This window comes from Malaclemys terrapin, chromosome 1 (assembly GCF_027887155.1).
Source record: "Malaclemys terrapin pileata isolate rMalTer1 chromosome 1, rMalTer1.hap1, whole genome shotgun sequence".
Classification (NCBI taxonomy): Eukaryota; Metazoa; Chordata; order Testudines; family Emydidae; genus Malaclemys; species Malaclemys terrapin.
Window position 1 is genome coordinate 270,561,915 of NC_071505.1, and position 22,501 is coordinate 270,584,415.

Below are 22,501 nucleotides of genomic sequence, written 5' to 3' on the forward strand. Positions count from 1 at the left end.
AATTCTATTTCCAGAGAAAATGTGTGGTACTTGACGTGACAGGGAGAATACAATTATATAGAAACACCAAAATTATTAATATCGCTTTCTGTTATTTAGATTGCTTGGCACAGATTAGCTTGTTAACTGTGTAGTAAGGATCCATGTTATTTTCTGCTGTCTCATTCCCTACGGTGAAAGTTCAGTATAGGCAACTTATTCAGCAGTGCTTGGGCTGAGGGAGAAAAATCTTTTCTCATTCTGGCCAATATGGAGCATCATTGGAGTCTTCACTGTTTCCTGCCTGTGGCAAGGTGACCAAGGGAACAGAGTTCATTATTCGGGGAGGGGAAATATGTGGGTCCATCACAGAAGTCAATCAAAATATAGACTGCAGGGACTTGATTGTGTGTTGCCCTAAAATGGGCATGCGGGGGAATAGGAAGGAGGACTCCGACCTTTGCTTGTGCAGCTATATTAGGGATATGCAGTTTATGGTTTTGGGGCTTGAGACTGTGTGACAGATGGTCCTCACACAGGAACAGGCTGGGAGGAGTAGATGGAACTATGGCTTTTCTTTTCCCATGCCAGCCATTGGAGTAATCTGCACGCCATAAAGGAAATGTAATTGATGATTATCCCCTCACCCCCACACCTTCTCTGAGGCATAAAGGTTCCCACTCAGGGCTATCTGAGAGGGCAAAATCCAGCCCTGAGTTTACCTGTGTGACTCGCCTTTCAGTACATATTTCAATGCTGGTATTTTCATAGAGACTGGCAACCCATGCTCAGATCCATTCTAAGTCTTGATGCTCTTATTGTTTATTTTAAATAATTTTGGAACTAAATATAATTACCAGCATTTTCCTCAGATCTTCAGTTCCTTTTAATCTTGTTTCCTTTTTACTCTCTCTACCCTAGAAGGAAAGATCACAATACATTCAATGTAGTGAGTGTCCTCTCATGTTTGTCTGGCCAAAAGCTGGCCAGGTCTGAACATTGCAGGTTACACAACAATATCTTAAAAATTAGCATTATTTACGGCCCTTAGTTTTTATCCTGCTATAAAAAAATGAGAAACAATAGTCTCTTCTTGTCCCATTGAAAACCACAGCTGTGAACATCTTGAAAAGCTTTAGAACAGGGATCTGCAACCTTTGGCACATGGCCCACTAGGGTAAGCCCCCTGGCGGGTCAGGCTGGTTTGTTTACCTGCCGCGGCCGCAGATTCGGCCGCTCCAGGCCGATGAGGGCTACGGGCCGCAGCAGCCAGCACATCCCTTGGCCTGCGCCACTTCCCACTAGGGTGACCAGACAGCAAGAGTGAAAAATCAGGGCAGGGAGTGGGGGGTAATAGGAACCTATATAAGAAAAAGATCCCAAAATCGGGACTGTCCCTATAAAATCAGGACATCTGGTCACCCTACTTCCCGCAGTCCTCATTGGCCTGGAGTGGCGAACCACGGCCAGTGGGAGCTGCAATCGGCCGAACCTGCAAACACAGCAGGTAAACAAACCGGCTCGGCACTCCAGGGGGCTTACCCTGGTGGGCCATGTGCCAAAGGTTGCCAATCCCTGCTTTATAAATTGGGGAGAAAGGAAATTTTTCTCTAAAACTTCTTTCTGTTCACCCAGTGATTTCACTCTAGCTACATCCTACATGCCAGGGAACAAAACAAAACTAGATTTTACAGTTACCAAACTTGCATGAAAAATTCAGCATCAGACTGGATGTCACACACACAACAAGTATTTATATACTTAACGACTATGGCCCAATCTCTACAAATTCCTTACAGCTAAGGCAAAACGTGTTACAAAAATACTGACATTTAAGTGCATTATGTAGGACTAAACTCTAAGGCCTGGTCTACACTAGGCGTTTATGTTGAAGTTAGCGCCATTACATCGAATTAACCCTGCACCCGTCCACACTGCGATGCTATTTAGTTCGACATAGAGGTCTCTTTAATTCGACTTCTGTACTCCTCCCCGACGAGGGGAGTAGCGCTAAATTCGACATGGCCATGTCGAATTAGGCTAGGTGTGGATGGAAATCGACGCTAATAGCTCCGGGAGCTATCCCACAGTGCACCACTCTGTTGACGCTCTGGACAGCAGTACGAGCTCGGATGCTCTGACCAGCCACACAGGAAAAGCCCCGGGAAAATTTGAATTTGAATTCCTTTTCCTGTCTGGCCAGTTTGAATCTCATTTCCTGTCTGGACACTGTGGCGATCACAGCAGCACTGGCAACGATGCAGAGCTCTCCAGCAGTGATGGCCGTGCAGTCTGTGAATAGAAAGAGGGCCCCAGCATGGACTGATCGGGAAGTCTTGGATCTCATCGCTGTGTGGGGCGATGAGTCCGTGCTTTCTGAGCTGCGCTCCAAGAAACGGAATGCAAAGATCTATGAGAAGATCTCAAAAGACATGTCAGAGAGAGGATACAGCCGGGATGCAACGCAGTGCCGCGTGAAAATCAAGGAGCTGAGACAAGGCTACCAGAAGACCAAAGAGGCAAACGGACGCTCCGGATCCCATCCCCAGACATCCCGTTTCTACGAGGCACTGCATTCCATCCTCGGTGCGGCCGCCACCACTACCCCACCACTGACCGTGGACTCTGAGGATGGGATATTGTCCACGGCCGGTTCCTCGGACATGTTAGCGGACGGGGAAGATGAGGAAGGAGATGAGGAGGGCGAGGCAGTCGGCAGCGCTCACAACGCTGATTTCCCCGACAGCCAGGATCTCTTCATCACCCTTACAGAGATCCCCTACGAAGCGTCCCCAGCCGTTACCCCGGACACAGAATCTGGGGAAGGATCAGCCAGTAAGTGTTGTAAACATCTAAACATTTATTTTTAACAGAACAGGAATATTAACAATTGAAAGAATGGGTTGTTCATGATTACTTTGCCCTAGGCACTTAACGGTTCAGTCATGGGCAGTGCAAGTTTTGAAAAAAAATCTAGCAATGTCCGGTTTTCCGTGATTGTCCTGCCCAAGCCGCTCTACTGTTTAGTCCCTGCTACTGCAGCTAGAGTAAAATGCGGTCTATATGTGCAGGGATAGAGCAGTAATCCTCCCGGGACATCTCGATGAAGCTCTCCTGGAGGTAATTGGAAAGCCGTTGCATGAGGTTCCTGGGGAGAGCGGCCTTATTGGGTCCTCCGAAGTACGAGACGTTGCCGCGCCACGAGACTATCAAGTACTCGGGAATCATTGCTCTGCACATCAGGGCGGCATACGGCCCTGGTCTTTGGAGGCTTTCCCGGAGCATTCTCTCTCTCTCGCTGTCAGAGATCCTCATCAGGGTGATGTCGCCCATGGTGACCTGCTTTGAATTAGGTAGGGGAATGTTAGTGTTGGGACTGCTTGCTCGTTCCTTTACAGAACTGTAACCGCTGGTTTGCAGCCACGCGGTGGAGGCGGGAGAGGGGCTGCCGAAAGGGATCGTTCCTGGGGACAGCCGCGAGGGGGTGGGACAGGGGCAGAGTTCCCGCTTGCCGGATTGCTGGCAGCAGGGACTGACATTGCTTTAAATGTGAAATGAGGCCAGTGGTAATATAAAAGTTTTAAACTGCCACAAGTCTACGGCTTACCATGTCTACCTGCAACAGAAATTCCGTTGTGCTGCCCCGCTTCTCAAATGTGCTGTGGAAGACCCCAGGCACTGAATGCGAAGGCCGAGAATTCGACCTTGTGCTGAGTGCGCATGTGATAGGTGCTGTGCATGGTCTTGTTCACAGAGAAAGACTATGTTCTTTGTTCACAACTACATTTATCTTTCTGAGGAATTCACTCCCTTTTTCCCATTCCCACAGCCACATCTGCGACTGTCTCACAACGTAGCCTGGCATCACACTCCCAGAGGCTAGCGAAGATTAGGCATAGGAAGAAGAGGACACGGGAGGACATGTTCTCTGAACTTATGGCCTGTTCCCAAGCCCAGGCAGCACAGCAGACCCAGTGGCGGGAGAAATTGACCCAAATGCAGCAAGCAAACATGGATCGGGAGGAGAGGTGGCGGCAGGAAGACCAGCAGGCGACTCAAACGCTGCTTGGACTACTGAGGGAGCAAACAGACACACTCCGGCGCCTTGTGGATGTTCTGCAGGAACGGAGGCAGGAGGACAGAGCCCCGCTGCAGTCCATCTCTAACCGCCCTCCCCCGCCACCAAGTCCCATACCCATCTCACCCAAAGTGCAAAGAAGGAGAGGCGGAAGAGTCCCTGCTAACTCTCACTCCACCCCTGCAGAGAGCTCTAGTAGCAGAAGGCTCTCATTCCCCAAAACTTGAAAAGTTCTTTCCTTCCCGCCTGACACAAGCCCCCGTCCAAGTTTCACCTCCCACTTCCATGTGTAGTTGATAATAAAAAATACGTTTCTGTTAACTACTGTTTCAATCATGTTCTTTTGGAGGAGGAGGGGAAAGGGGGTTGGTAATTAGACAGGACAGTCACCTTTGGCAGGGTACATAGGAGGGGGCAGGCACAGCAGCAGGGCACATACACAGTGCAGTGATGCAGTGACTAGTTACCCTGGTTAGTCTGGGAGGTTGTTTTCATGTTATGTGGTGGGGGGTGTGTTGCTCTGTGACTTTGTGGCGGGGGAGGGCAGTTACAGATCTTAAGCGGCGGTCCTTATGCAGGATCACAGAGCCACGCAGCAGGGGATCTGTAACCGTCCTCCCCCTGCCACAAAGTCACATAGCCCCCCCATACACACAGTCCCGATCAGGAGGGGTGACAGGCTCCGTTGAAACAACCATCCCACCGCAGCGGAGCCTGTCAATCCTTGAGTTTAGAAGCTTCATTCGCGTCACTACACTACACCCGCTCCGCACCACAGTCTGCGTCCCAGTTTTTAAAAATTCCTGCGAAAACAGTATTAAAGAAAACGGTGTGCATTAACAAAGTAGAACTATTTTTATTTCGAAACGTGTGTTGGAAGGGGGTGAAGGGGGTATGTAACTGGAGAGGTTAGTCAACATTAACTGGGTAAAGAAACGGGGGCAGGTTCAGCTTCTCTGTACACAAACTTAAAAGTCACAGGTTACCCTGCTCACTCAGGAACCTAGCTTTCAAAGCCTCCCGGATGCACAGCGCTTCCCGCTGTTCTCTTCTAATCGCCCGGCTGTCTGGCTGTGCGTAATCAGCAGCCAGGCTATTTTCCTCAACCTCCCACCCCACCATAAAGGGCTCCCCCTTGCTCTCACAGAGATTGTGGAGCACACAGCAAGCTGCTATAACAATGGGGATATTGGTTTCGCTGAGATCACAGCGAGTCAGTAAGCTTCTCCATCTCCCCTTGAGATGGCCAAAAGCACACTCCACCACCATTCTGCACTTGCTCAGCCGGTAGTTGAAGAGTTCTTTTTCAGTGTCCAGGGCGCCAGTATAGGGCTTCATGAGCCAGGGCATTAACGGGTAGGCTGGGTCCCCGAGGATGACTATAGGCATCTCCACATCCCCAACAGTTATTTTGTGGTCCGGGAAGTAAATACCTTGTTGCAGCCGTCTAAACAGACCAGAGTTCCTAAAAACACGAGCGTCATGAACCTTGCCCGGCCATCCCACGTAGATGTTGGTAAAACGTCCCCTGTGGTCCACCAGTGCTTGCAGCACCATGGAAAAATAGCCCTTTCGGTTAATGTACTGGGTGGCCTGGTGGTCCGGTGCCAGGATAGGGATGTGAGTTCCATCTATGGCCCCACCGCAGTTTGGGAATCCCATCGCTGCGAAGCCATCTATGATCGCCTCCACGTTTCCCAGGGTGACTACCTTTGGCAGCAGTACATCAACGATTGCCTTGGCTACTTGCATCACAACAACCCCCACGGTAGATTTGCCCACCCCAAACTGGTTCGCGACTGACCGGTAGCTGTCTGGCGTTGCAAGCTTCCAGAGGGCTATGGCCACTCGCTTCTGTACACTCAGTGCAGCTCGCAACCGGGTGTCATTGCGCTTCAGGGCAGGGGACAGCAACTCACAAAGTTCCAGGAAAGTTCCCTTCCGCATGCGAAAGTTTCGCAGCCACTGGGATTCATCCCAGACCTGCAGCACTATGCGGTCCCACCACTCAGTGCTTGTTTCCCGTGCCCAGAATCGCCGTTCCACGGCATCAACATGACCCATTGCCATCGTGATGTCCTCGGCGCTGGGTCCCCTGCTTTCTGAGAGGTCTGTGCTACTCTCAGACTTCAGGACATCACCGCGGTAACGTAGCCTCCTCGCCTGACTTTTCTGCATCTGCCTCAGGGAAACCTGTATGATAAGCTGCGAGGCGTTGAGAGCGGCCACAACTGCAGCGATGGTCGCAGCGTGCTCCATGCTCGCAGTGCTGTGGCATCCGCGCTGTCAATGACTGGAAAAGTGCGCGAACTGATTTCCCGCCGGCGCTTTCAGGGAGGGAGGGCGGGAGTGATGGACGGATGACGACAGTTACCCAAAAGCACCCTCGACACATTTTCTTACCCAGAAGGCATTGCCGGCTACACCCAGAATTCCAATGGGCAGAGGGGACTGCGGGAACTGTGGGATAGCTGACCACAGTGCACCGCTTCGAATGTCGACGCTTTCACCGTTAGTGTGGACTCACAAAGTCGAATTACTGTCCTTAGTGTGGACACAGACGTTCGACTTTGCAATATCGATTCCAAAAATTCGATGCAAGTAAATTCGAACTACTCTCGTAGTGTAGACAAGGCCTAAGAAATGTAATCTTAATGCAATATACCACTTTCTTTTTTGCAGCCTTTTCCCTCTTTTCCACCTTTCATTTCAAAATCTGAGCTCTGTCTCAAAATGTTTGTTTTGAGATTTAGTACAATATAAGGAATCTCAGCTCTTTCCTTTTATGAGTTATGTAATTTAAAGAATGAAAGGTAGCTGGGGGAAAAGGAAATTGTAACTAAAACCAGACACACAGAAATGGGAAAATATTATACCTTATGTAAAGGACCTTTTACATTTTATGCATATAGTTAATACAAACTTATCTGAATTTAAAAAGTCACAATTTTATTACTGTACTACTGTCTAAAACTCTAATACGACATTCAGACATTACCATATATTCTGACAATGAGGTTTGTGTTGGTATAAAGTATGGGATGGTTTGTGTTTGCATGGTATAATCTCATCTCTAGGTAGTGAGGATTTATGTTCTTTCAGATGATATACATACCACTGAGTTCAAAGTATCATTACTATAGTTGAGCCTAAAATAACATTTCAGGTGAATTTTAATACTTTCTTTTTTTTTTTTAGCCTTTATTTTATAATTTACTCCCTACAGTAGTAAAAGCACTTTGTAATCTAACATACTTGTTCAATGTATTGGTATTTTTTGAGTGAGACAGTAAAATCGAAAAATTTTTAAGTGACTAGTCATCATATGGAAAATGTAGATTTTTTAAATTATCCTTCTCTGGTGGTAAAAATGACTAGGAAACATTTACTGTTCTTGAAAGTGAAATTTTACAGATTGAGTATTCTACAACCTCTACCATCAAAGACTTTGTGCCTTAGGTCAAAGTTATGTGGTTTCTTAAGTACCGGTACCTTTTTCTGTAACGGGTTCTTTTTAAAAAGAGGGTAAAAAAAGATGACAATGAAGATCTTTGAAAACCATTTATTAGGCTAAAACAAGGCCCCTGGTGTGTCAAACAAGAGAGAAATCATGGAGGTAACTTCTGCCCCACTGGTCCCAAATCCAAAATCTTCTTTGCAAACAGAGCCTTTCATTAGGTACAACTGGATCATAAAGTAACAAGTTTTGTCCTAGAATTTAGCCTGAAGCCTATTTTGGCCAGCTTAACTCTGTTGTATTCAGTGATGGGCTTGGATTAACCCCTAAGAATCTCTGTATTGTTTCTCTTCATTACATTTATCCCTGTGTCTCCTATTATCTCCTCTTTTAATCAGACAAAATGGTACAAAGTTTAATCCATTATAAGCTTTTCAGTTTGTGTCTGTTTGGGCTTTATCATTGACAGTTGTTTCCCCTTTTAATACAAACAGCCCATCTAAATAACCATGTCAAATTGTATTATAACCTGAAGCACAGAGCAGGCAGTGAGCAATATCACAGGAGTCTTATTAGATTTATACTAACCAGAGACAAAGATGTCAGAGATAGAACTGAATTATTTGCCTCTTTATTATAACTGTGAGCAAATTGAAAACAGATATTAATATATGGGCCTTCTAATAAATCCAGAGGTATACCAGATTTTTGGAGAAAATCTGCCCATTGTATAAGAACTGCTCAATATTTATTATACTATAATCTTGTAGAATGGGATATAAACATCCTGTTATCATAAAATCAATTGGTATCACAGCTGATTGCATCAATAATATGACTGTATTCTCTGCTGGGTTAAAGTTTCTTTTCAGACAGATATGTCAGACATATGGTCCCTGACGTAACTGGGTGTTGATTAGACAACATTCTAAACACAGTGAATATTCTAAACACAGTGAACCTAAAAATGGATGCTGCCTCAACTCTGATCCCCCTCCTGCCCTCTGAACCCCTCCATCCCAGCCTGGAGCAACCTCCTGCACCGTCAAACCCTCATCCTCAGCCCCAACCCAGAGCCTGCACCCCCAGCAAGAGTCCTCCCCCTCCCCTCTGCACCCTAACCCCCTGCCTCAGCCTGGAGTCCCCTCCTGCACCCTGAACTCCTCATTTCTGGTCCCACCCCAGAGCCCACACCCCCCAGCCAGAGCCCTCACCTCTCCCACACCCCAACCCCCAATTTCATGAGCATTCATGGCTTGTCATACAATTTCCATACCCATATATGGCCCCTGGGACAAAAAGTTTGCCCACCCCTGGGCTAAGGGCTAGATTCACAAAAGGACCTAGGCACCTAACTGCCACTTCAGGCCCCACTGGGATTCACAAAGCTCCATGCTCAGCTGCTGCCAAGCCCTGTAGGTGCCTAAACCAAGTGCTTAAATTTTTGCAGTGAAAGTTCCCTAAGCACCTGTTTCTGCCCATGAACATATGGACTGCAGCTTCACACCAGGCATCTGGACACCTAAGCCACAGAGATGCACAAACTGGGGGGAAGATAGATGTCCCTCCACCTAACTTGGGTGTGGCCTGATCCGGTGAGCATGCCTCCTGATGCGCTTGAACAAAATGGCTGGGGTGGTGGGGAAGCACCATTTCCCTCTTAACTTTTAGCCTAGTGGTTAAGGTACTCACCTGGGATGTAGGAGATCCTTGGTTCAAGTCCCTCCTCCACCTGAAGGGGAGAAGGGATTTGAACAGGGCTCTTCCATGTCTTAGGTGAATGCTTTGACCATTACCTATGGAATATTCTGATGAGGTGCTCCCTCAGTCTCTCTTGTTGAAGCTCTTACACTGGGGATAACTAATTTTTAAAAGGTCATTGGAGCAGGGGGACTGGATACTGGATCTCCTACCTGAGTGCTCTATCCATACTCGCTCCCTTTCTCTGGGCCAATGATTCTTTTCTTATTGATCCACAGCAGAGCAGGTTCAATAGGAGAGCCTGAGGGAGCTGCACATGAGAATATCTTGTTGCCCAATGGTTTGAGCACTTACCTAAGGTGTGGTAGATCCTTGTTCTAGGGGTTGGGTGGGGGACTTAAACTAATGGTTTCCCACATCCCAGGTGAGTACCCCTAACTACTGGGCTGAAAGTTATGATGGGCCCCTTCCTCCTCCAACCCCCTGCTAAGATGGTGTAGATGCCTAATGCCAAGAGAGGGTTTGCAGCTGATAAGCCCAAACAGAGGGAGGTGCCTCCCATGCAGACTGATTTTGCATCTCTCATTCGCTATTTTAGGTGAGAATGTGCCTAGAATGATGGCTTTTGTGAATCCCATTTTGAGGTGCTTATCTCGGCCCATTCAATGTACGGGAATCCTAGGGGCCTCACCCAGGCTTTGTGAATCTCACTGATTTTCTTGGCACCTAAAATTTAGGTGTGGCAGTGCTCAGTGTCATTGTGCCCAAATTTCTTTATGAATCTAGCCCTATGTTCACAGCTCTCTGGGAGATGGACTATATTAATTAACGGGTCTTTTTTCTGAGTAACTTATTATTTCAAGTCTTCTCCATAAAGTGTTAGTTCTCTCCAACATGGTATTATTCCTACTCCCAGGTATCTTACAATCTAAAGGCAAACAGAGCATAGAATGCAGATTGTGCATTAGAGGTACACTTATGTTAACACACATGCATTAAATGTATGTTCTCTTTATATATGTTAGTCCTCCATGTATAAGGTCAGTCAGCAAGTTTCTCATACACATCATGACATAGGTGAGTTTTCAAGAAGAACTTAGATGATGATGATGATGATAGGGGCCTTGCAGATGATCTCAGGAAGGATATTTGTAGGAAGCATAGACAGAGGCACAGAGGTGTTTGTTTGCTAAGCAGACAAATGGGCAGATGAGGCTGGCATCATTGGCAGAGGGACATGGAAAGTGATAAAGATGGATCAGTAGGTGTTCAGGGCACACACACAGAGAAGTTGGATAAAAACATAAAATACTTGCTCGACAGTTCCAATATTTCATTACTTTATTTCTTAGAATTCAGGAGGATACCTCACTAGAACCCCAAAAACAGAGAGAGACAAAGCAGGCTGCTGTCTAAAACAGAGAGGCACAATTCATTCCATCTTACTGTAGGTTGGCTGACTGCAAAACTCTGGTTGCTAGGCTCAGAACACACACTTCCCTATAGAGCTTCCTAGCCTGCAAGCAGGCCAGGAAACCCCCCTGAAATTTCAAGTGACAGCCTACAGTTTTAACAGAGTTTTTAATACACCACAGCAGGGAGCAGTACAGTTGTGCAGGGCTTTGAAAGTGAAATCAAGATGCTTGAATTTGATGTGGTGGATGAGGAAAAGTCATCCTGGAGATTCAAAGAACTGGGTACATGGTCCAAGTGACAGGCAATGAGGACTATCTTAGAAGCAGTATTCTGTATGGACTGGATTTTGTAGGTGTCCGGGAGGACAGAGAAGAGGATGTGGCAGTAGTCAAGGTGGGAGATGAGGGCCTGGATGAGATTGTTCATGGTGGGGATAGAGGATGGATTGTAGAGATGCTGAAGAAGAGCAGCAAGATTTGGTTTGTCATACCTAATCCTGTCAGATGTGCAATTCTCATAAGAGAAAGTGAAAATCTTCTCCTTGATTGAAACAAATTATTTATTTGGTTACACATTCTCCTGTCTCTTTTGATGTTAGCTACAAAGGAATACACCAAACACGCCGCCTTAAGAAGTCATCTCAAAGCAATGTATTTGCTTAAATGCTATGTAATACTGAACTTGCTGTAATGAAAACATTGCAGTACTGCTGTAGTCCGGAGTTTTTCAGGGTTATACTAATCAGCCTGATAGTATAGTTTTTTTGGACCAGTCTGACTTCTGATTTTATTTGAAAATCTGGTTTTTAAAAACCTGTGACCAATATTTCAAATCATAATCCCAATCAACAGCTCAAGAAAAATATTGATTGATGAATTTATTTGGTAGCAGAATCTTTCCAAAGCCATTGTTCTAATGGTAACGGTAACTTTTTTAGGCATTCAGGGCTGTATCCTGCAAGGTGCTGCTGAGCACTTGGACCTTGATCTGGCAAAGCATTTACACATGTGCTTAATTGTAAGTATGCAAATAGTTACACTGACTTCAGTAGGTCTATGCAAGGGCTTGAAATTAAGCACAGGCTTCAGGGCTTTGCTGGACTGGGGCCAGAGTTCTCTGGAAATCACAGGATCAAGCCCTCATACAATATGATGAAAACCACGGTATAAAAGGTGAGATAGACAGATATGAGACTTCTTTCGCTATAGCCACTAACTAACAGGCCCATTACCTTGCTGTCCATTCCAGGGAAGGTGTTTGTGCCTGTTCTGCTGTCATGCTTGGAGCCCCTGTTGTATTGGAAGTGTTGCCCCCAACAGTCAGGCTTTACGAGGAACAGGTCCACGTTAGATGCCATTTTGGCCCTCCGGTTGTTATCGGAGATACACCATGAGTTCAGGAAGACCCTGCATGTAGTGTACATCGAACTTAAGGCTCCATTTGTTTCAGTTGACTATGTCGTGCTATGGAAGGCCTTAAAGGGCATAGGGGTCCCTACCACTCTGCTAGACTTGATTAGATAACTGCATATTGGAACCACTGCCCATGTATGTCTGGGGGACGTCAGCACCTCTTAAATCAGTATCAGGTGTCAGGCAGGGCTGTGTCTTGGCCCCTGCACTCTTTTGTAGAGCAATGGATTTCATAATGCAGCATTCTGTCAGGTCCATAGGCATTAAGATTGGTGATCTCTTGCTCTCAGACCTTGACTACACTGATGATGTTGTTCTTCTAGTACAAAGCCCCAACAGGTTTCACGAGGCACTCCTTCAAATGGAAGAGGAGTTGGCTAAGATTGGCCTCCATGTTTCTTGGTCAAAGACAAAGCTGCAAAATCTAGGACCAGGTCCACCTGTGACTCCAATCTTTTTGAATAACGAAACTGTCAAAGCAGTCTCCAGCTTTTGCTATTTGGGTTCTATACTCACCGGTTCCTCCAACTCTCACATGGAGGTTCTCCACCTGATTGGCATCGTAGCGTCTGCCATGGCTCTTTTACAGTGAATATGAAACCAACATCATCTCAGCACGACAACCAAGTTCAGGATCTATTCAAGCTGCATCCTTCCTGTACTGTTGTATGGCTGCAAAACATGGACACTGCACCGCTCAGACTGGACAAAGTTGAAGGCTTTCCACACAAAATGCCAATGTCATATATTGGGCATGAAGTGGAATGACTGCATCTGTAATGCAGATTGTGACGGGTTGGATCACAGAAACCCCCTGGGAGCTGCTACCTGATGTGCCAAGACTACCTCTGCTCCTGTTTTCCCTGCCAGCTCAGGAGTCCAGCACCCTGTCTTGCTGAGCCAGACACTCCTGTCTGCTCCAACACAGACCAAGGGTCTGAATTACTTGCCCCAAAGCTGCAGGTTTACCTGAAAACAGCTCACAGAAGTGTGCTTGTCTTTAGCACGCAGATGCCCAACTCCCAATGGGGTCTAAACCCAAATAAATCCGTTTTACCCTATATAAAGTTTATGCAGGGTAAACTCATAAATTTTTCACCCTCTATAACACTGACAGAGAGATATGCACAGTTGTTTGCTCCGCCAGGTATTAATACATACTCTGAGTTAATTAATAAGTAAAAAGTGATTTTATTAAATACAGAAAGTAGGATTTAAGTGGTTCCAAGTAGTAACAGACAGAACAAAGTAAGTCACCAAGCAAAATAAAATAAAATGTGCAAATCTATGTCTAATCAAACTAAATACAGATAAGATCCTCACCAGTTCCAGAATGCTCCCTTTTACAGACTAATCTCCTTTTAGCCTGGGTCCAGCAATCACTACTCTGGTCTACCGGCTACTGGGGTCATTGTCTTCAGACGGTGCCTTACGCTTTTCAGACATGTCACAAGAATGCCACAAGAAATTCCAGTGAACGCCGTTCTTCGGGTGGCTTGTAACATTCGGGATAAAATCCCTCCAACCGAGGGGTGGAGGCAGACCCCCTATTACATGGGTTCATCAAGTCTGGTCTGATGTTGGACTCTCAGGCTCTCAAGTCCTTGAAGCTGTACAGGAACGGACCAAATGGTGAATGATCGCTACAGCCAACGGTTTGGCTAAGCGCTGAAGAAGAAGACTGTCTAACATCACCAAATACTCACACCCTTCTGACTTTAAACGTTGGCATTTACATCTGGGGAAAAAAACACTCATAAATATCCCAAAAGACTAAACCCATCATTTTTTTCTGTGGAACTCTCCAGTCAGGGAGGAGTTCTGCTAAAAATTGTTGACACTCTGTGGCATGTATGTAGGTTTTGGCAGAGGGTGACAAAATTTTTGGAAACTTATGTTCAGCCTCCCCTAGAAATTAGGGGTCTTAAGATGCTGAATCCTTCCTTTGAGGGTGCTGAGTATCCTCAACTCCCATTGAAGTTAGTTGCTTAAGAAAGATTAACTTTAACTAAATGATTAGTGAAATCTAAAGAGGGCTAAATCAATTTTAAAAGTTGCTAAAATAAAGAGTAATATTGCCTAATGGAGACGGTGATTACTGCATTTTTTAAAATTAATTTTACTAATATTTTCAGAAACTCTTCATCATATTGACACCTACACCTTCATCAGACTATAAAATGGTACAACTAAATAGGTAAGGGAGTATGTCACCAACTTGCTTGTACAGATGAATACCACCAAAAGCTGTGCTTTTACATCAAGAGGATGACTATTATTTAATGACAGTTGAATCCATGCAATTTCCAGCTGGTGCACTGTGGTCAGTGCATCATTCACCTATAAAAAGAAATTTTCTCCCCATGCTGATTGATTTTTGCTTTCAACTGTATTCTTACCTATATATGCCTGCTCCAGCCCCTGTGTAAGTTTTCCCAATTATTTACATGTGATAAAGTAGCAGAAACAATACAACCCAGCTTTATCTATCATTCACTTCCTCCTCCATCAAGAAAACTTACTCAAAGAGCAGGTCTGCAGTTGATTTTTTTTTTATAAACTGTACCTACAATCAGAATGAAAAATAATGCCCTCTGAGAAGAACTGCTGTTATTTCCACATGAAAAACATCATTTTCTTGCTCCTGTTAAAATTGAAAAGTATATTAGTTTTGCAGCTCATCATTCAACATTTTTATAGACTTTATTAGTGAGATGCTCATGATGGACTTATATCCTTGATGGCTGGATTTGATGCAGACAGAATCCTGTAGGGCATGTTGCTACTTTTGTAGTGAGATAGTGGGTACTGATCACTAGCATGCAGTTCTGACCTTTACTTTAGATAGAGTTTTAGATTTACAATAAGTATAAATAACAGACCATCCAGTAGCAACTTCATGCATGTTAAACATCAGTGATGTTTCATACAGTCCAGTGATGGGCATAGGGATAAAAGAGTTTGTTCTCTATTTGACTTGTAACAAAAGCAGAGAAATGCCAGGATCAGTGAGAGAGCAGTAAATTGTTTGAATTGTTTATTAAAATTTGCAGCCAGTGGCAATCTCAGGATTACTATTATTTTTAAATAGTTTGGGCTCAAATATGTTGGAAAATGTTTTACTATATATGAACAGAAATAACTCACACAGTGGTGATTACTTATTGAGAAAGTTATTACAGAAACAACTCGGACGTGTGACACCCAGGGCCGCCTAGCGCGGGTTCGGGCCCCGGTGAATTTTTTTTTCGTGTCCCCCAGCAAGGGCGGACTGGCTAAACAGGGCTGACGAGAGTGGGGGGAAGCCGGGGAAGTCGGGCCCTGGGCCCCCTTCCGGACAACTGGGCCCTGGTAATTTGTACCGGTTTCCCCCCGCTCTTGTCGGCCCTGGTGACATCCTATGAGCACAGGACTATCCTGCTATTAGTTCATACAGCATATAAATCAACCACAGATTTACAATGGAGTATTCCTCGGATATTTATATCATTATGAGCTAGATTGTGTTTTGGCTTTTGCCAGCCGAGCAGGTCACGGAAGGGGGTAAGGAACCTCTCATGTCTTGCATGGCTCACTTGAAGAGACCCAGAATCACATTGTCTGTGCCTTATATATATTGCTGCAGTTACATATTTTAAATTTATGCATACAATACTTAGCTTTAAAAATTACATAAAATGTATACACATGCACAATTTGATTTGACACAAATCATGATCTGATTATTCAGGTAAAACTAATTGCTATGATTTAGCAACTCTTTCCTAGTTATATTTCCTTAGCATGAAAGCCTGAAATGAAAATTGCTTTAATGACATTAAGGCCTGGTTTATACACAGGTTATTCATGTGAGTGTTGATTTGTTCGTGCTTAAGCATAAATCCTAGAAGCACATTTATTTTACTGTGCAGATATCAGTAGTTAAAGGCAATCACCACAGATTTGAGCTATTTTACTACTGACCAATGTAAAATAGTGTAGATTTTTGTACAGGGAAAGCTTCTGATATCTAGCATTGCCAAAACCTCCACCTGATATAGGAATGTCCCACAATTAGTACTTTTCTTGTATTCTTACACTCAACTCCCACTTGTCTTTCAGCTACCTCCTTTTCCCAACCTCACTGGCCCATGGGGAACCCCTCTTCAGATGTGTTAAAATTCAGATTTGCTCAAAGGGTATTACAAGGCCTAACTACAACGTAAACCTTATTTTGACTGTCAGGATTAGGCTATGCCATCCTGTTCCTGTCTATTCCTGTTCTCACTCCCCTGTGAAACAATTCGGCCAAAATGAGAGCTGAGCGCTAATCATGGAAGCTTTCCTTGCTCCATTTAACACATGACTGTTCCCCTGAGGAGAGGCTCACATCCCCATATGCTTCAGGCTCTGACCATATGTTTCAGAGGCAGCAGAATGCTGATGACTGGATGGAATGATAGAGGTGAACTGTCAGCTTGCAAGTGTGGAGCACTCAGACTCTACAAACAGGACTGTAGAGGAGTCAGAGATGTGGGAGAGAGGAATTAACCTGTTCAGAGAAGACAAGGAAGAAAGTGAGGGGGATATAAATTGGGAAAAAGGAAAAAAAAGCCAACCTATCTCTACCTAATCTGAACAATTTCCTTCCAGCAGTGTGCAAATCTGCCTGAAGCCTCTGGATGGAATTTGACAGCTCTGTATATCTGCCAAGACAGATGGAAAGCATCTGATGCAGAATTCTAAAGAATTTAACAAGCTGATTATTATTTATTAAAAATTATAAATAAAATGTAAGAACAAGCCCAGCTAATTATGAATGCTACTAATTTAGGCTCTGATCCTGCAAAAGGTGGTGGATCCTGGTGAATCCATACTCCCATCACCTAGAAGCAGTTAAAAATTGATCACTCCAATATTTCAGTAGATAAGAGCCCTCATATCCAGGCCGGACTGTTTGTTTCTGTGGGAACAGCTCTGTCTAGAGGGAACAAGCACCATGTAATCTTTGGCTGAATTTTGGCCAGTTTTTCTCATTGAGATCCTGATGGATGGGGGAAGCACAGGGCAGCCACCTGTGAGCAACACCCACACCACTCTTGGTGAAGTAAACACCCACACCACTCTTAGTAAAGTCAAGTGGGGAAGTATTGGGTCCATTATTAACAAAGATACCTTGAGGATAGGGTACCAGCTTTCCTCAGATGAATGCTCATAAAGCCAGTTCTCAGGCAAGCATATTGCCCTAATTTACTTGGGTGAGATTTAATGAGAAGATTGTAGCGAGGCAAATCTAACAGTACCAGGAGTACTCAGCTTTCTTGGCACCCTATCAGTCAGGGCGGGAATGGTAGGGAGACAGTGATGGTAAAAAGGCCAGGTATCCATGCTGCTTATTTTAGATTTATTGGCTGCCTTTGGTGCCACCGATCACAAGATTTTGTTCATGACAACCGAACCTGGTAGGGTGGATGGGATCACTCCAGTCACTCTAATCCTTCCTTTCAGAGAGATCTCAGAGGAGAGTTGATGCTTACTTGTCCTAGGTTATCTTATAACAAATACATCAACATATTAATTTTGGAATGTCTTTGTGCACCTTTGCCCTTTAATAAACTGAAAAGTTAATTAAAAAGAACAAAAACACTAAAAAAAACTACTTTGTCTTAATAGAGACCCCAAATTGTATCAAATCCCAAATGATTCTCCAGAGATTTCCTTTTATCATTAGCAGATACAATATTAACAATGGCCTCCATGTCCAAAAAGCAACACCCATTTTGTTTAGATTATATTTGATGTATTTTTATAATGCAACATATCTCTTCTCGTTATTCTTTAGGGACCACAATCTGGCACTCGAGCAGCCACCATAGAGCCAGGCACTGTGCCAGCAAGCTGCCCTGCTACTCTTGAATGGGGACAGCCCCTCCAGCACAGACACATGAGCCATGTTTTTCAAATGTGGGTGCTCAATTTAGGCAACTAAATCCACATTTAGTCATTGTTGTGATTTTCAGAGATGCTGAGTGTCTGCAACCCCCACTGAATTCATTGGCAGTTGTGGGTGCTCAATCCAAATCCCGCTGACTTCATTGGGATCTGGATCAGGCCCTAAGTGAGCACTGAACTGTATGTGTATTGCAGACTGAAGACGCTATTTACTAAAGAGAGACTGCAGAGCTAGAATTGATATGCAAACTAGACACAATTAACTCCGGTTTGAATAAGGACTGGGAATGGCTGAGCCATTACAAACGTTGACTATCTCCCCTTGTAAGTACTCTCACACTTCTTATCACACTGTCTGTACTCGGCTAGCTTGATTATCACTTCAAAAGTTTTGTTTTTTTTTTTTTTGTTTTTTTTTTTTTTTTCTCTTAATTAATTGGCCTCTCAGAGTTAGTAAGACAACTCCCACCTGTTTATGCTCTCTGTATGTGTGTATATATATCTCCTCATTATATGTTCCATTCTATATGCATCCGAAGAAGTGGGCTGTAGTCCACGAAAGCTTATGCTCTAATAAATTTGTTAGTCTCTAAGGTGCCACAAGTACTCCTGTTCTTCTTTTTGCTATTTACTATATGAACTTACTTAGGGCATGTTTACATGGCCCAACAGTTCGGACTAAGGGGGTATGAATAGCAGTGTGCACCACAGTGCTGCTCTGTAATTCCCTTGTGCAAATACTGTGGATCTTTAAGTTGGCACCCACAGCATCCACACCCAGGAGTTATAGCGCAGCATTTTTATGCACACTGCTATCTATACCCACTTAGTCTGAACTGTGAGGCAGTGTAGACATATGATGGGGTTTGGACCCCACACTAGCCATGATAAGGCTAATGAGGTTACCTGGAATCACCAAAGAGAGGGACAGCCAGGCTTAATTGACAATGAAACCCATCTGGGGAGGGGTTTGGCCAGCAATATAAAGCCATGAGGTTGAAAGCAGACAGTGGTCCTACTGGACATTGCACGCCCAGAAAGAGTGGACTAACTGGTGACCTGACTGGAGGGCCAAGTTACCAGAAGAAAGATTATTGCAGTTAGAGCAATGAGCAGTAAGGGGACACCCAAGGCAATGAGCACTAATTCCCAGCCCCAACCCTAAGGGGAGACCCGAGGGGTGAGTGGCAACCCCATTACACATGCCCTTAAATTTTTAATTTGAAAAGCTGCTAGAATGAAGATCAAGATTTGCAAAAGTTACTAGTGACATTGGTTGCCTCATTTTCAAGTGCCTATCTCGAGATAACTGAAAAGAGCCTGATTTAGGTAAAGCACTGAGCGCCAGCTCTCTGGCCAAGTTGAGGTTTTTGAATTTGTACACAATACAGGAACCTTCTCTCTCTCTTAGCCTCTTGAGTGAAATTTGTTACTTTTTGTCTTTTAAGCCATATTTGCTTAGTTTTTACTTTTTTTCTTTATAGGACTTTTATCTGTTTTGCAGATTAATATTATTTCTTCTTTGTATGCCCATCTGTCCACCCATCTGTTTATTTTAGCTACATTTCCTTTCACCCTGCTGGCACTTGTATATCCTCACCCCACCCCAGGCATGAATCCTTCAAAAAGATTTATAAGGTGGACCATAATGAATATCTTCAGAACAGTCTTAGAAAAGGTTTAGATTCCTGTATTTTGTGATTCACTTGATATAAAAATATTTGGAATTTTTAAAAGTATAATGCTAACTCTATAACTCTTTTTAGACTTATGTGTGAGATTTTCAAAAGGAGATTTGAATAGACTTGTACTCCTAAATAACATAGGCACTTATAAGAATTCCACCCTGATATCCTAGGGGGAAAAATCATAACGTTTTATTTAAAGATCTGCCTTACTATTTTTCATTAGATTCTTGGTAAATAAGAAATTAAGTCCTACCTAAAGTGCTACCGACTTATATAATTCAGACACATGCATTGCCGGGCCAACAGCTTCTATGACATCAAGATGTGGTGTCAACATGTATGTAATGTATAGATTCTCAACTTGAGTAAGGGCCCAATGCTAAACTCCATAATCTGGCAAAACTCCAAGTGAAGTCAATCGGAATTTTGATTTGGTAAAGAATACAGAATTCAGCACACTATTTTTGTACAGTAGTTCACAATGACTAAACGGTTAATCAGCAATCAACAGTTGCTAACAATATCTAGCCCTTCAAGTTGGTCTGATGATAAAATGTTTCTATTTCATATTTCATTGGGTGAGCGTGTAGTCACAACTCAACAGCCTATTGATTTTGGTGTTTGAAAAGCTTAGAGGCAAACTGTATTTTGATTGGGTCCCTCAATTAATTTCTCGTAATGGGCCAAATTCTGCTCTCATTTACTGTGAACTGAGTGGGTTTGCCTGAGTGTAACAAAATAGAATTTGGCTCAATAATTGTTGTTCTTCTGATTTACCTCTACACTCCTGACTACTATAAATTCAAATATTAACATTTTGCTAGTACATGGACCACTGTTAAAGCTGTGGTGGAAAAAAGTTTCTTATGTAAAGTGAAACAGGCACATTTTGACTTTTTCACCAAAAGTTGGTCAAAAGTGATACTTTTCTGTAAGAATAAAGGGCCAAAATTTCCCTTTAATGCATGGGGATAACTGAGGGCAGAATTTGTCCTCAAAAAAGCTATTTATAAAACTTCCATGTACACAATGTAAATATGTTTTCAAAAACAACTTTCCCCCCCGTAAGAGAGCATATAACTTTTGCATTACAGTGAAAGGAGGCATGAAGATAAAGAAGTGGGTGTATGGAATCTAATTTCTTTGCTCCCATTTCAGTAAGTTAATTTTGTCTCTTCTTTTGATAATTATTAGAATAATGGAGTGCAACGGCTACCTTCCTAATTCTTGCCGCTTGCTCATAGTGAAGAGTTGTTATAAACATGGTTGAATTATGCTTCTCGATTTACAACAGTGCTTAGGTTTCTCTAGTTATATTACTTGCATCCACTTATACATTTATATTTAAATGAGATTATATTATTTATTAAGAGATGGGACAGAGCCTCAACATTTGGATCCAGATTTTGAACATTCTGAAATCTAATTTGGATTCAGAGTTTTGGTGCAAGATGATGAAGGAAACCATGAAATATAGGTAAGAATCCAAAATTTTAAGATTTGTTTTTTCAGAGCCACTAAAAGTGAAAAAAAAAAATCTACATATTTTCTTGAGGATGGATTCATTATTAAAACTTCACTATTAAACAAAATATTGTACTGGGAAATGTTTGTGAAATTTCATAGCATTTTTTGGTTTTACCATTTAATAAAATGTTTGAAGTAAAATAAGTCCTTTTGCTCAACGGTGTATATTTTAATCTGAAATATTCCCAGCACATATAAGAAATGGATACAGGTTTGTGCTATGAATTACTGTAAGGGATTATTTCATTCATTTTTGTATCTCTCATTATTTTGGCAAGTTTTCTAAGCATGGTTACAAATTTTTACTGAAGAAGCTCAATCTATTAAACTCAACAAAGAGACGGTTAAGGGGTGCCTTAATTACAGTCTATAAATACCTACATGGGAAACAAATATTTAATAATTGGCTCTTCAGTCTAACAAAGAAAGGTATAACTTGATCCAATGTCTGGAAGTTGAAGCTAGATAAATTCAGACTGGAAATAAGGCATTCAGTTTTAAATGGTGACATTAATCAATCATTGGAACAATTTACCAAGGGTCGTAGTAGATTCTCCATTACTGAAAATTTTAAAATCAAGATTAGATATTTTTCTAAAAGATGTGCTTTAGGAATTCTTTTGGGGGAAGTTCTATGACCTGTGTGATACAGGAGGCCACATTAGATGCTCACAGTGGTCCCTTCTGGCCTTGGAATCTATGAATCTACTACACTATTCATACCCAAGTCAGATCTTTTGCTTCTGGGGACATATCCTAGCATATCCCTGGATTCCTAGCACCCTCACCAGCAGTAGCCACTCTAAACTTTTGTTCAAGGTGTATTGTGAGAAAACTTGACTGTCCATCCCACAATAATCAAAGTTGTCTTAGCCCATAAACACATGCAGCTGGGATATTTCTGGGGCATATGCTCCCAGCAACTGGACCCAACAATATGGATACAGCACCAATGGAAGAACTTGTACAGCTCACACTTTCACTCCTATTTCAGGAGACAGACCGAGCGTCCCTAAGGTGTTGGTGGGCTTTCTCAGTGTCTTTTATCCTATTGAAGGTGCCTCTTGGAGGGTGGTATAGACTTGGCAGACGCCACCCAGCTGATGTGGCTTATACCTGTTGCCATAACCACAGATTATCCAGATGTAGACTGGCGCTTTTGGAGGGGGGCCACAAGCACAGACTGGTGGGGATCACATCATCATGCAGACTTGGAACGAGCAGCAGTTGCTCTAGAAATTTTTCATGAAGAAGCCAGCGTCCCTGGAGCTTTGTGAGCAGCTTGCCTTGACCCTTCAGTGTCAAGACAGAT

At 43.5% G+C, this 22,501-nt stretch overlaps 1 protein-coding gene across 1 annotated transcript; it reads left to right on the forward strand.

Annotated features, from left to right (window-relative positions):
* The first annotated feature begins 2,383 nt into the window (after window positions 1-2,383).
* On the forward strand, window positions 2,384-22,466 carry LOC128839396 (uncharacterized). The gene is made up of 5 exons (XM_054032412.1): window positions 2,384-2,814; window positions 3,809-4,212; window positions 10,241-10,292; window positions 10,984-11,110; window positions 22,247-22,466. The coding sequence occupies exons 1-5, from the start codon at window positions 2,412-2,414 to the stop codon at window positions 22,464-22,466; spliced, it is 1,206 nt and encodes a 401-aa protein (XP_053888387.1). The 5' UTR covers window positions 2,384-2,411.
* The last annotated feature ends 35 nt before the right edge of the window (window positions 22,467-22,501 follow it).

Coding starts and splice junctions, on each gene's coding strand:
- LOC128839396 (XM_054032412.1), top strand. CDS start 2,412: ATGTCAGAGAGAGGATACAGCCGGGATGCAACGCAGTGCCGCGTGAAA. Junction 4,213..10,240: donor AAAGAAGGAGAGGCGGAAGA/GTCCCTGCTAAC, acceptor TATATATGTTAG/TCCTCCATGTATAAGGTCAG. Junction 11,111..22,246: donor AAGAAGAGCAGCAAGATTTG/GTTTGTCATACC, acceptor ATCCTATTGAAG/GTGCCTCTTGGAGGGTGGTA.